General features: G+C 44.0%; 1 protein-coding gene across 2 annotated transcripts in view; it reads right to left on the minus strand.

The window, feature by feature from the left end:
• The window catches only part of POLK (DNA polymerase kappa), a 70,161-nt gene that overhangs the window by 12,114 nt on the left and 43,290 nt on the right, over positions 1–14,757 (minus strand). For both annotated transcript variants that reach the window (XM_040421425.1, XM_040421424.1), the window contains 4 exons: positions 10,259–10,383; positions 6,548–6,714; positions 4,150–4,182; positions 2,958–3,054 (listed from right to left, as the gene is read on the minus strand). In XM_040421425.1, coding sequence (XP_040277359.1) covers positions 2,958–3,054; positions 4,150–4,182; positions 6,548–6,714; positions 10,259–10,383 — 422 coding nt within the window. The remainder of the gene's footprint in view (positions 1–2,957; positions 3,055–4,149; positions 4,183–6,547; positions 6,715–10,258; positions 10,384–14,757) is intronic.

Consider the following 14,757-nt stretch of genomic DNA (forward strand, 5'->3'; position numbering starts at 1 on the left):
GCACATGCGCAACAGCTCCCGTCCCAGCCACCTCATATCTGTGCTGCAGAGGCGGTCATAACCCCTAGAAATGAGAAGCATTTTCATCTCCTTCCATCTCTTGGCAATTATGCTGTTGGCCCATGATAAATCACGCCGTGACAAAACAAGCAGGGGTCTGAGACACGCAGTTAACTATACATAACTGAGTTAGTCAGCCAGACTGAGCTGCAGATGTATTTATTGCCTTTGCGGTTTATGCAGAAGACCTCTATTCGCTTCTAATTCACTGATAGAAAGTTATCATTATCTGCCATGATCCAGATACAGCTCAGCTGGGCAGGCCTGACAGCTCACATTGCTCTTGCCTTTCCTCTTCTCTGTCAGCATGCTCCTGAAGTCACACTACTCTCACAGAACAGAGGCTGTCTACTTTATCCAGTGCTGAGGCTGCTAAAATCACAGGACATTAGTAGCTATGTCTCTCTGCAGCTGAAACTAGAAGGGAGAAAGTAAAGTGTCGCAGTAATTCAAGTCTCCTCTCCTCCCCAGTGCTGAAATGAATAAAGCTAATAAACAACTCAGAGCACTCATTATGAGTAGATTCCTTCCTCACAGCATAATGATGCCATGACCATGCTTTATGGTTGGGATGGTGTGTTTTAGTAATGTTTTGCCAAACAGAAAGGGCAAAGTTTTGGTTTGTCAGGCCATAAGGCCTTATAAGCTATGTGCACCTTTGGAGGCAAAAAATGTTTATGATTGCATCAATTACTTATTTTGGGCTAAAAATAATTTTTCAATTGGTCTTCATTAAAAATATTAAGTTAAGTTAACTGTTTGTCTAGCTGTGTGAATCCTACTTTTTACTTTCTTACCGAGCTATAATGAGTGTTTATAATGTCAGGGAGCAGAGAGAAGGAGCCCGTCAGATTAGCTAGGTGACAGACCAGAGAGATAATTCAGATCTCTCTATTAGGCCCTGTTTCACACGGGCGAGTTTTCCGCGCGGGTGCAATGCGTGAGGTGAACGCATTGCACCCGCACTGAATCCGGACCCATTCATTTCTATGGGGCTGTGCACATGAGCGGTGATTTTCACGCATCACTTTTGCGTTACGTGAAAATCGCAGCATGTTCTATATTGTGCGTTTTTCACGCAACGCAGGCCCCATAGAAGTAAATGGGGCTGCGTGAAAATCGCAAGCATCCGCAAGCAAGTGTGGATGCGGTGCGATTTTCAAGCACGGTTGCTAGGAGATGATCGGGATGGGGACCCGATCTTTATTATTTTCCCTTATAACATGGTTATAAGGGAAAATAATAGCATTCTGAATACAGAATGCATAGTACAATAGGGCTGGAGGGGTTAAAAAAATAAAATAAAATTTAACTCACCTTAATCCACTTGTTCGCACAGCCGGCATCTCTTCTGTCTTCTTCTTTGAGGAATAGGACCTTTGATGACGTCACTACGCTCATCACATGGTCCGTCACATGATCCAACACCATGGTAAAAGATCATGTGATGGTCCATGTGATGAGTGCAGTGACGTCATCAAAGGTCCTATTCCTCAAAGAAGAAGACAGAATAGATGCCTGGCTGCGCGAGCAAGTGGATTAAGGGGAGTTAAATTATTTATTTATTTTTTTAACCCCTCCAGCCCTATTGTACTATGCATTCTGTATTCAGAATGCTATTATTTTCCCTTATAACCATGTTATAAGGGAAAATAATAGCAATCTACACAACCTTGAACCCAAACCTGAACTTCTGTGAAGAAGTTCGGGTCTGGGTACCACATTTAGTTTTTTATCACGCGCGTGCAAAACACATTGCACCCGTGCGATAAAAACTGAACAACGGAACGCAATCGCAGTCAATACTGACTGCAATTGGGTGACTACTCGCGCAGGTTTGCCGCAACGCATCCGGACCTTAACCGTAGATGCTTGTGTGAAAGAGGCCTTAGAGCATCTCAGCCCTGTACAGAAAAAAAATAAGTAATGAAGACCAACTTTAAAAATTATTTTTTGCTCAAAATGGGTAAAATGCAATAAAAAAAATTGCCCCCAAAAGGTGTACATAGTCTTTAACCACATGGGAAAATATTCAATTTTTTTTTAAATCTAGCCAATAGTTATATTTGTGCCTCAAACACTGGCTTTCGTGATGACCTCTCCCATAAAGCTGCACCTAGTGAAGCATCCAAGGAACAATTATTGTATGCACAATCTCCTGTCTTCCGTGGTGTTTCAGTCTGTGCCTCTGCACCGGCAAAAAAATAGAACATGTTAAAGTTGAATGGGTCTTGATCTGTCCCGGCCGCCACACGGATGTTGCCCGTGCATTGGGGACCGCAATTTGCGGTCCCCAATGCACGGAACGGCCGCAAAACGGCCATGTGCATAATGCCTAAAAGTGTTAATCAGCGCTTGTTTGCATCGGTGCGTTGCACAGGCTGAGAAACGATTGCTACTGCAGGGAGGAACGATTGCTACTGCAGTCTCTCTTCACCCATATAGTTGTAATGAATATCGGCAGTATATACCTGGCTACACAGGAAGATGTGCTGCTCATAATCGTGCATCTTTCATTCTGACGAAAGATGTCAATCGGACGAAAAACAACTGCTGATTTATCGAATGATCGTCAGCAGGATTACACAGGCCATTTATTGGGAATGAGCGTTCCTATGAACACTTGTTCCTGATAACTGGCCTGACAATCACTCAGTCTAATAGGGCCTTAACTAGTAGGAAAAGGGAGTGTAAGGAACTCTCAGTGATTTCACACATGACATTTCGGACTAACATAGATGAAAAGACAGGAGCCGGATTATTTAGATGTACATAGAAAGACATTCACCAGGCTTCCCACAAACAAATCCTAGATAGAAAATGGTTACAATATAGGAGACTAAGATTCAATGTAGGAGAACCAAGGCTTTAGGAAATGGTCTTAAAGTTTCACAAACCTTTAATCCTTCCTTATTAAGGTCTTCTGCGAGATCCTTGCACAGCTGCTGACACAGCTCATACTGTTCCTCAGCGGAGCTCATTTCACTGAAGGTCCTGAAGTTGAACACAGTAAAGAAGGTCACTTATTATCATAAGATTAATTTATACAAGATATAAAAAAAAATTGGCCAGGGCTCCACATGAACATCTATGAATAATATTTTGGAGTTTTCAAAAGGTTTCTGTTAATGCACATTTCCTCTATTCCCACCTGCTCATTGGGTGGGCTCTCTCTGATATGATGGAAGACCTGTGCTATGTGCCTCCGGACGGCTCTCCCTCCCCTCTCGCAACATGCAATATTACAAAGATTCAAGAAGAAAGCCTGCAGCTGCATTCCCCCTCTCCCCTATCTAGTAAGAAAGACTTTGAGTTACAGAAAACCCATCCCATTATAGTGACCAGTTCATTTTCAGAAACTGATATGATTTGTTCTATGAAGAATAACTTAAAGGGGTTAACCAAGACTATAACAGACCTCCCAGAGTGGCCAACCCATGTCAACAGGATGTTGGTTTCAACGCAGCAAGAAGATGAAGAGCCGGCCGTGGAGTAATGGAGGTGGAACCGAGTGGTAAGTATGATCCCCACCGTGGGTCAGCCACTCTGTGAGGTCTGTTATGGTCCTGGGTAACCCCTGAATCCAAAATGACCTAAAGTTTAAATCAAGTTTCTCTCCATTTCCATATCATAACGGCCACTTGGATCAGTATTTTCCGAGTATTTGTAAGCCAAAACCAGTGGTGAAACCTACATAGAAAAAAATACAATGGAAAGAGTGACATCTCTTCTGTGAACCTACTCTTGGTTTTGGCTTACAAATACCAATGGAAAATACTGACCGTGTAAAAATGGTCTATCTATATTAAAAAAATAAAAAATATTCCTGCAATTGGTTTTCACACTGGGCACGGAGCACGCACAGTTCTCTTATGTCCAGGCACCTGCAACTCTCTGCAGCTGCCATATATTCACATAAAGGAGATAAAATAAAAAACAATAAGAATAAAGAGTGTGTTTCCCAAATATTTGTCGGAAATGGTAAAGAAACTCTAAAGGTGTCACTTCAATACTGCGTATGGTTTGACCAATTACAACCGTTGCCTATCCTGGACAATCCCTTTAACATTAGTCATATAGAAAACATACCTTTCTGTGCTCATGCTTTTTCTTTCTCCATCTCTGACAAAGCAAGAGAACAAAAAGTCAGCAATGCATGATACAACTAGACAGTAAGTACATGTATAATTGTACAACTCAGCCTGCCTCTGTAAACAGAAGATATCAGTTCATCGTGCCTCTGCTGTGTCCACCTTCCAGTTCATCACTGCTGAAGCTTGTCATTGGCTGAAGCAGATCATGTGACCATGTCCATGCACAGCTAAAAGAAAACAAGCCAGGGACTGGAACGTGGACACAGCAGAGGCAGTGCAGGGGACCGGAGCGGCGGGGAGCAGGCGAGTATGAATCTTCTGTTTCAAAGGCCAGCCTGCGGGCACTTCGTAAAAACCTCCTATTCCTTGAGAATCCATTTAGGCCCCATTCACACCATATTTTTGCTCTGCATCCAATCCGCATTTTCTGCAGATAGGATGTGGACCCATTCATTTTATTGGGTCCGCAAAAAATGCGGACAGCACACAGTGTGCCGTCCGCATCCATATGTCCGTTCCCCATCTCCGCAAAAAAAGATACAACATGTCCTATTCTTGTCCGTTTTGTGGACAAGAATAGGCATTGTTACAATGGGTTTGCAAAAAAAAAAAAAACACTATGCAATATCGACTTCATCCGTATTTTTTGCGGACAGCAGAATACATACGGTCGTGTGAATGCACCCATAAAGTAATATTTGCTTTTTCATCATTGTGTTTGAGCTCTAAACTGATTCTTTTCTTAATATATATCTCAAGGTCATGTAAGATGGCTGTAAGCAGTCTGGGAAAATCAGTCCACGCGTCGGCCACATCTCCTGGACCAAGTGTGACTGATCCAAACTCAAAGCATCACTGTGATTTATGATGCTGTCAGGTCTACTGTATTGCAGCAGACCAGCAGTCAGAGAGGAACTGATAGCATCATAAAGTCAGATGACCTGTGACTAGTCGGGAAAATGTGGCCGACACACATACTATTGTTGCCGGACCACACTGATCTGGTCTAAGAGGGGTTCTCTGATACAGTGCTTCAAAACTCAAGTCAAAGCTACAGCCAGGAGCTCTATGGCACACTTTCTTTTTGTTGATATAAATGTATAACAGTATGCAGTAATCGCCATCTAGTGGTGGAGGCAGGAAGCCAGCATATTATCTTTTAAAAGTCTCTGAAGGGAATTTGGAGCTGTGCATCAGAACAATGGAGCTCCAATCCAATATATGTAGTAGCTCAAAGGGGATGGACATTCATTTAAAGGGGTTTTGCCATCTCAGACAATGGGGGCATATTGCTAGGATATGCCCCCATTGTCTGATAGGTGCGGATCCCACCTCTGGGACCTGCACCTACAACGAGAACGGAGCAGAAAAATGAACGGAAGGCGCACTGCGCATGCGCAGCCGCCCTCCATTCATTTCTATGGGGACGCCTAAACTAGCCAAGCACTGGCTCGGCTATTTCCGTCTGCCCCATAGAAATGGATGGGAGCAGCGGGCTGCACGTGCGCTGTGCGCTCCCATTCACTTGTATGGGAGCAGCACTTTGTGGTGGGCAGACCCCGAAAAACCAGGGGTCCTCCAGCCACAGCTCTCCCCGCTCCGTTCTCGTTGTAGGTGCAGGTCCCAGAGGTGGGACCCGCACCTATCAGACAATGGGGGCATATCCTAGCGATATGCCCCCATTTTCTGTGATGGGAATACCCCTTTAAGGACTCTTAGGATGATATTAAGGAGTCTACAGGTGGTTATAAGCAGATGGCATACACTGACAGTCAGACATCTCACCTCCTTAATGGGGTATTCCCAACTCTGACATTTATGGCACATCCACAGGGTGCTGGCCAGTGCATACAAGCTGAGAATCAATAGAGAGATGTCCGAACATGAGCAGTGCTCGCTCTCTATTCGCCGTTTGCCAGCAGCAGATGCCGTTTAGACAGTATGATGGCATTAGTGATCGCTCCTCCCCATACTGTGGAGGGGATCGCTACATGTAAATGCAATGCAATGAAATGATAAGCAGGCGATTCCCAGAAAGGAATGTGCTGTTTCATATTGGCAGCGATTATATGCCATCGACCGAGGGCAACATCTGCAGTTTGTGTTTTCTATGACACAATCTAGCACAATAGAAAACGGATCCATCTCTCATTGACTTTCAATGGTGTTCATGAAGGATCCGTCTCGGCTATGTTACAGATAATACAAACGGATCCGTTCTGAACGGATGCAGACGGTTGTATTATCTGAACGGATCTGTCTGTGCAGATTCATGATGGATCCGCACCAAACGCGTGTGTGAATGTAGCCTTATAATACAAGCTGTCATTTAGGTCTCCAAGATAGAATATCGCTGTAATGTAGAAAATCAATGCACACGAACATGGACTCACCTTTCTAGACGCGTTGATCCAAGGCCCAGGGAAATATGTAGAAAGTTATGCCAGGATGTATCAGAGAACAACAGTGAGAGCAGCGCCCTCTGCTGGTAAAGGTCAGTACATGTGGTAATTCCAAGTGCTCGTAACATTTTCTCCGTGACCTTCCCTATGCCTGGAACCTGCAGCAATAAACACAATAGTCGGAGAGCTGGCAGCATTACACAGGGTGTAGCAAAGCCGATACTGCTGACGAGCACAATACCTTCCAAGAGCTGATTTTGTTACAGTCTGCTGTGTTTTCTTAGCAGGCATGATGAATCGTTTTGGTTTTATTACTATTTCATCAGGATGACCGGTGGTCAGAAAAATGTACAATGCATTATAACAATCTGCCCAATCACATGATCTACCTTCCAATATAAGTGAAGATACATGGGGATGTTAAGAAGTTGAATTTCCAAGTGAATGACAGAATGTGGATGACCGGGCATTGAGGTCATTTTCAGCATATGAAGAAATAAAACGAAGTGAACCTCCTACAAATCGTGTAATACAGAGGCTTCCATGGTGCCAGGAAATCTCCGTTTTTAGACGCCATCTAGAAAAAGCGAGTTGTGCTGCTGTAAAGTCAACCAGGATGATCAGTAAATAAGAGGGAGACCAATAGTGTCTCTCCTATGTACTCCCGAATCAAGAAGAAACCCCAAAAAGAAGGGGGCAAAGGGAATGAAAACTTAACTTTTACTCGTGCTACAATAAAAATCATGCTACACCACATCGACATACAAATCACAGTTATGTAAATAATCACCTAAACGCGTAACAGATTATAGCATGCTACACAGAAATTAGCGGGCCCATAGGAAACAATGGAAGGGTGAAAAGGGAACAATCTCACCAGTCCAGACGTAGTAGGTCCATAGGGAGATGTGGATCATTCACGAACCCCAACAACAAAGTGGTGCCCTGGTGTGCTCACTTGGGTACGTTGTCTGTATACAGCTGGGCGGTTCAGATATTCTGGGGCGGGTGGCTCCTAATTTCTTTCGTCAAGATGGCAACAGGAACAACCAGTCTTATATCACCCCTGCAGTACAGGGGGGGGACGAGAAGTGCCCTACCTATCTATACAGAGCACTCACCCCGAAAGGGGCGACCCTGTCCGGATACCTGTCCCTAAACCCGGGCAAAATACCTAATGTACCGTAAATGAAAGTTCCCGACGTGCCACATTTCGTTTGGATAACTCTTCAGGGGAAACGGACAATCTTAGGGTCCATTCACACGTCCGTTGTTTCTTTCCTGATCTGTTCCGTTTTTTGCGGAACAGATCTGGACCAGTTCTGTACCCATTCATTTTCAATGGGTCCTGAAAAAAAATCTGACATTGAGCTGTCCGATTTTTTTCAGGACCCATTGAAAATGAATGGGTCCAGATCTGGTCCAGATCTGTTCCGCAAAAAACGGAACAGATCAGGAAAGAAACAACGGACGTGTGAATGGACCCTTAGGGTATGCTAAGTACATGATATGCTAAATACACAAAAATGCTGGATACACAAATATATGCCGAGTACAAAAATATGCTGTGTACGCTGAATACACCAAAATGCTGAGTACATCAAACAAAAAATGGGGACCAAAAAAAGGGATAAAGATACAAACAAAACTTATGGGGATAAATGGGAAAAATTATCCCACAATAATCCCATGGTTCAGTGGAGCCACATCGGAGGTAACAAGGATCCCCTAAGTAAAGATGCCCTGCAGTGAAAGGGGGCTACAAGTATACAATATAATAACTAGCCTGCCAGTGGGTAGGGATTGCATGACTGAGCGCTCATTTTTCTTGCATTTTTTGTTTGATTAGGGTACTTTCACATAGAGTTCCGTCCTAGGGGCTCAATACTGGAAAAGAACTGATCAGTTTTATCCCCATGCATTCTGAATGGAGAGCAATCCGTCCAGGATGCATCAGGATGTCTTCAGTTCAGTCTTTTTGACGGATCAGGACAGAGATAAAACCGTAGCATGCTGCGGTATTATCTCCAGGCCAAAAAAACAGAACATTTGCCTGAATGCCGGCATTTTTTTTCCATAGGAATGTATTAATGCCATTCAAAATACTGGAATGCCGGATCCGTCCTTACGCAGACCGAAAAAAATGTGAAAAAAAATAAATAAATGCCAGATCCGTTTTTCCGGATGACACCGGAAAGACAGATCCGGTATTGCAATGCATTTTTCTGACTGATCAGGCATTTTTCAGATCCTGATCAGTCTTACAAATGCCATCAGTTGGCAAACGTTTTGCCGGATCCAGCAGGCAGTTCTGGCGATGGAACTGCTTGCCGCAAGTGTGAAAGTAGCCTTAGGTGACTATTTACATAACTGTGATTTGTATGTCTATGTGGTGTAGCATGATTTTTATTGTAGCACGAGTAAAAAATTACGTTTTAATTCCCTTTGCCCCCTTCTTTTTGGGGTATAAAGTCAACCCCAGCGCACATGCAGTACCATAGGAACGAATCTGCTGACAGATGCCCTTTAAGCTGGCATAACATCATTTTTGTCATCTGCTTAGCAGATCTGTTAAACAGAAACCCAAAAAACGGATCCAAACGGAAAGCCAGTTGTTTTAAATAGACTTCAATGTTAACAAAAAAATAAAAAATCATTTGTCGAACACAAAGGCATGGTAGACCGGGCAACTGCAATTTCAGAGATACGTCTGTATTTTAACGTATACATTTAAACAGATGGGTATACATTTCCGTGTGTTTGGGTCCTTTTTTAATGGAAAAACATATATTTTTTTAAATGAAAACGTGACAAAAAAAAAGGGGGGGGGGGAGGGGGAAGGGAGGGCCTCCTAAATTTTTTAAGATGCCGGTCTTCATAACCTTTATACCTGGCGAGGATCCGCCAAGGTTATGAAGAGGCGCAGGCCTCTCCATAACTTTGGTGCATCCAGTGCCAGTCTAGATGTAAGGCAGAGAAAAAGGGGGTCAGTCAGCACATCCCAAAGCGCAGGGGCACGTTGCTATGGCTGAGAACAAGACTGTTAAACAAAACAAGCAATGCAACAGCTCACTGCAAACCAAATAAAGTACAAAATTGCATCATAATTGCAAATGCTATACTAATAAAGTATGGAGTGGGCCCGGCATGCATGCTGGTAACTGCGTTCCGTGGATATAATGGAGGCCATTTTGGCACCAAAAATGACAGAAATTCAGGCAGATCCAGCATGCATGTGGGAACCTGCACTTTCTGAATTATATGGTAGCCGTCATGGCACATAACAGGTAAAATTTAGTGTTAGGAACCCGTCTAACTAGAGATCGCCTTGACGTGCGGCAGACGGGCTCAAATAATTTTGTACAAAACGATTTGCCAAGCATCTCTAACTTATTAGTATAGCATTTGCAATTATGATGCAATTTTGTACTTTATTAGATGTAAGGCAGCTTCCGAGCAGTCTTACATTTAGACCATTTTCTATGCCTAAAACAGGTATAGAAAATGATAAAGGAGACGTCCACTTCTAAATAAGCTTTGCGCCACAATCTGCTCCAGAAAGAGGCGTGACCCTCACAATGTTTGTACAATAAAATGGTCTCCACGATCTTCTGGTGCCACAGAATCTAGCAGCTCCGCCATTTCTCTACTATCCATTCCATTATGAATATCTTACAGGGTGGCTAATAAGCTGCACTTTACCTTCCTGATAGGCAAGTCTTTGATGAAGTCCATTACCGCCTGTCTGTCATGTGGAATTATATACTGTCCATTAGGCTTGTTCTTGTCACTGCAAACTTTGGCCAACATCATGTTTGGAGCAATGCCTGAAAACACAAAGCCATTAGGAACGGCCTTCATCTCCTACGAGTCCACTTAAACCTACAAAAATTGCCAGTCCGCATAATTATCATCAAAAACACTTCATTAAACAATACAAGGAAATAATTAGAAAGGTTCAAAAACAGCAGTGCAGGTAAGATGGCGACATGACTGGAGCAAGATCCTACATCAGTGAATTATCAAAGTGCAAGTATCGGCTATGGTAAAGTTACCCATAGTGTGTCTTCGTCCATAATTTACTGATATACGTTATTGCCCGTGTGGTCCCCTCCAGTCATGTCGCCATCTTAGGGTCCATTCACACGTCCGCCATTCTGTTCCGCATTTTGCGGAACGGAATTGCGGACCCATTCATTTCTATGGAGCCGCACGATGTGCTGCCCGGATCCGCACTTCCGGGTCCGCAATTCTGTTCCCGAAAAAAATAGAACATGTCCTATACTTGTCCGCAATTGCGGACAAGATCAGGCATTTTCTATTAAATGCCGGCGATGTGCGGACCGCAAAATGCGGAACGCACATCGCCGATGTTCGTGTTTTGCAGACACGGACGTGTGACTGGACCCCTACCTGCACTGCTGTTTTTAAACCTCTCTAATTATTTCCTTGTATTGTTTAATAAAGTATTTTTGTAGGTTTAGCTGTATGATTTGTTGCCAAAGGCATTTCTTTATATACCGTACTTAATATGGTCATACTCTTTCCCAATAGGCAAAAACAGTGACACTGGTTTCCAGTGTTTTTCTGATGTGGTGTACTTGCTAATTAACATACACAACTGTTGGCGGTTTTGTTTGGTTTTATTGCTCCTACGAGTCCAGTAGAGGCTCAGGGGGTCATTTATTAAGACCGGCGTTTTAGATGCCAGCATTAGTAACCCCTGCGCTGGCGGTGGATCGCTGAAGTTACGTAGAGGTGCCGGCCTCTACATAACTTCGGCGCACCGACGATCTAAATGTCAGGCTACTTTCACACTACCGTTTTCCCTTTCCGCTATTGAGATCCGTTATAGGGTCTCAAAAGCGGAGGAAAACGCTTTAGTTTTGTCCTCATTCATTGTCAATAGGGACAAAACTGAACTGAATGGAGCGCACCTGAATGCATTCCGGCAGCTCCAACAATACAAAGAGCCACGTGAGCAGATATCCAGGTGGCGTCTGATTCACGGCGAATAACCTAAGTTCGGACAAGGACGAGAGGACACCGGCCTGATTTAGGTAAAATCGACACAGTTGCGTGAACAGGTGTGACGCCTTTGTGACTTTTAAAAAAGTGCTGGTGACACTTGTTTTTGCTCCGTTGGTAGGAGCGACATAGAGGACTTATTCCATTGGAGTCATAGGCGATTCTACGATCATTTGAAAGAGCAACACCGATTGAAAGCAGAAATTGCGGTTTCTCTATATTTGCGCTTTATATATTCACATTGTTGATAAATATTTTAGTCCGTTACATTATATTGATTGCTGCTGTTGTTTATATATGATTTTATCGTATTGATATTTTGTATTGTTTTTATATACTGCCATTTAGGGAGAAAATTTCTCCATTAAATTGTTCTCGGTTTTACTCCATATTTGAGTGCCTGGTCTCACTGTTTTCTTCTCAGTCTAAAAGAGGCGCTACCCTCAATTACTGGTAGTCTGTCAGGACTGGAGTTAGGTGTTTTCTCTAGGAGGTGTCCATCTTCCTTCCCTACTTTCCAGGCCTTATTCCGGTATTCCCTTTCCCTCCTATGCTCCTTGTGGTTTTTTTCTCCCACACACGAGCGTGACAGTTGTTCAGTCTCCTCTGAAACCCGACAACTCCTTCAAAGTAAATCTGTCAGCAGGTTTATTATGCTCTATTTGAGGTGAAAGAGACCCAAACTTTTAGGTTTTGTTTCATATTCATGAGCTTCAGCCGTCTCTTCTAACCCAACACTGATAGACAGCTTTCTCCCTATACATTGTATAGAGAGAAAGCTGTCAATCATCCATGGGAGAGCAAGGGCAGCTGCACCTGATGAATGTCCCATTGGACCTGCTCACCAGCTGAACCAAAAAAATGCCTGGATATGTCCCCATTGACCTACATTGTGTGCCAGGACGGATCCCTTTTCTCTAACACAATCTGGTACAAAAGAAAACGGATCCGTCCCCTATTGACTTTCAATGGTGTTCAAGTCGGATCCGTCATCAGTCAACAGAAGACATAATACAACCGGATCCGTTTATGACGGATGCATGCGGTTGCATTACTGTAACGGAAGCGGTTTTGCAGATCCATGACAGATCCGCAAAAAACGCTAGTGTGAAAGCAGCCGTAGGGTGACAACAAAGATCGACTTGCTATTGCCCAGCGTTTGCCACCATTTGCATAGTCATCCAAAATATAAATATATATATATATATATATATATATATATATACACACACATACAGTCTTCATATCTAGATGATAATCTATATGATAATGTACACTGTAGATTGGATAAAAAAATAAAGCCAGGACTGAAGCCTGAAGTGAGTAATCGTACTGCACAAGATCTCATACACATGGGAATAAACCGATGGAAATGTAATCTAGAAGATGACAGTTTCAGTAAGTAAGGTGCAGCCGGGCCATTCATTAAAGGGATTCTGTCACCAGGTTTCACCCCTGTCAGCTAAAAATATGCTGATGTTCAGGGCCTCATCACGATTCCTAATGTGGGCTTCTAAATGTGATCCGTAGCCTTATTTTGCTAAAAAAAACAGGTTTTACTAACCTGTCACTCAAAGAAATAAGGTGCCCAAGGGGATGTCAAGGGATGCAAGGTGCCGGCCGCACCCACCGCCGTTCGTGCCCAGCGCCGGCCTTTCCAGACTTCTGCACCGCCTCCTAATCCTCTGTGCCGCCTCTCGCTCTCCCTCCCTCCCCCCTCCTCCTGCTGTAAGATCTCGCGCGTGCGCACAGGGCTCTGAGAGGCTGGCGCCAGAGTGCAGGTCATACAGGGGGTTGAGCGAAGTGCCGGCGCATGCGCACTTCGCTTCAAGAACCCAAATCGAGAAGTCCGCATGGGCGCATCAGGCAGAGCCCTGTGCGCACGCGCGAGATCTTACAGCAGGAGGAGGGAGAGCGAGAGGCGGCACAGAGGATTAGGAGGCGGTGCAGAAGTCTGGAAAGGCGGCGCTGGGCACGAACGGCGGTGGGTGCAGCCTGCACCTTGCATCCCTTGACATCCCCTTGGGCACCTTATTTCTTTGAGTGACAGGTTAGTAAAACCAGTTTTTTTAGCAAAATAAGGCTACGGATCACATTTATAAGCCCACATTAGGAATCCTGATGAGGCCCTGAACATCAGCATATGTTTAGCTGACAGGGGTGAAACCTGGTGACAGAATCCCTTTAAGTAAGTGGTGAAATGGGTTGGCAAGCGGCTAAGACACTAAAACATAACATGCCATGCACTCATTTCCAGGTAATATAAGACAGACCCTTGTGTCGCTGCTCACGTTCTCGGCTCATGGACAGATTTAGGGCGACAGAGGGAGCCAAGGCTACACACAGTGCATGGTCGGCAGCAATCCAGTGTGCCGTACCCATAATCTCAGCAGCCCATAGCTATATGTACATAGCTCTTACTTATGTCCCTGTGTTATGTAAAGGCATTAACCAATAAAAACCTAATAGTATATTCCAGTCTTAACTCTGATCAAGATCGCATATTCTCCTTGAAGCACAGTGCAGTGTATATACAGCAGCAGTGGAGAGAAAACAGGCAATTCTTAGTTCCAGGTTTCATATGTGCTGTACTGACATATCAGAGTACTTATTAAAGGGGCTTAAAGGAAATGTGTCATGACCTAATGTTTAAATCAGGTGTTTATGTTCAAGATATTTTAAAAGAATATTTGGAGATGTTATTTTAAATTTTCCATATCATTATCTATATTTAAACAAAAAAACATAAAATCCTGCAGTTTTTGCACTGGTCACTTACAGTGATGGCCAGTTCGCAGTGTTTGCCAGCGAACATATGCGGACTGCCATCTTAACTCACAAGTCCTGCGATGCACAGGTAAGCCCTTACTTGTGCCTGTGCCGCGAGCCGGTCTGAAACAAATGCGGTCACCGGTAGCAGGCAGTTCCAAGAACAGCCTGATAAAAGCACCCGGCGGCTGTTCTCGCAACTGCCTGTTCCCGGTGACCGCATTTGTTTCAGACCGGCTCCCGGCACAGGTAGGGGCTTACCTGTGCATCGCCAGACTTGTGAGTTAAGGTGGCAGCCAGCATGTGTTCGCGGGCAAACACTGCGAACTGGCCATCACTGGTCACTAATCCTAATAGGCGACACTTCTTGGTCCTTACAGATCAGTTTACTGCAGTTATCTGCT

Source organism: Bufo bufo, chromosome 2 (genome assembly GCF_905171765.1).
Source record: "Bufo bufo chromosome 2, aBufBuf1.1, whole genome shotgun sequence".
NCBI lineage: Eukaryota > Metazoa > Chordata > Amphibia > Anura > Bufonidae > Bufo > Bufo bufo.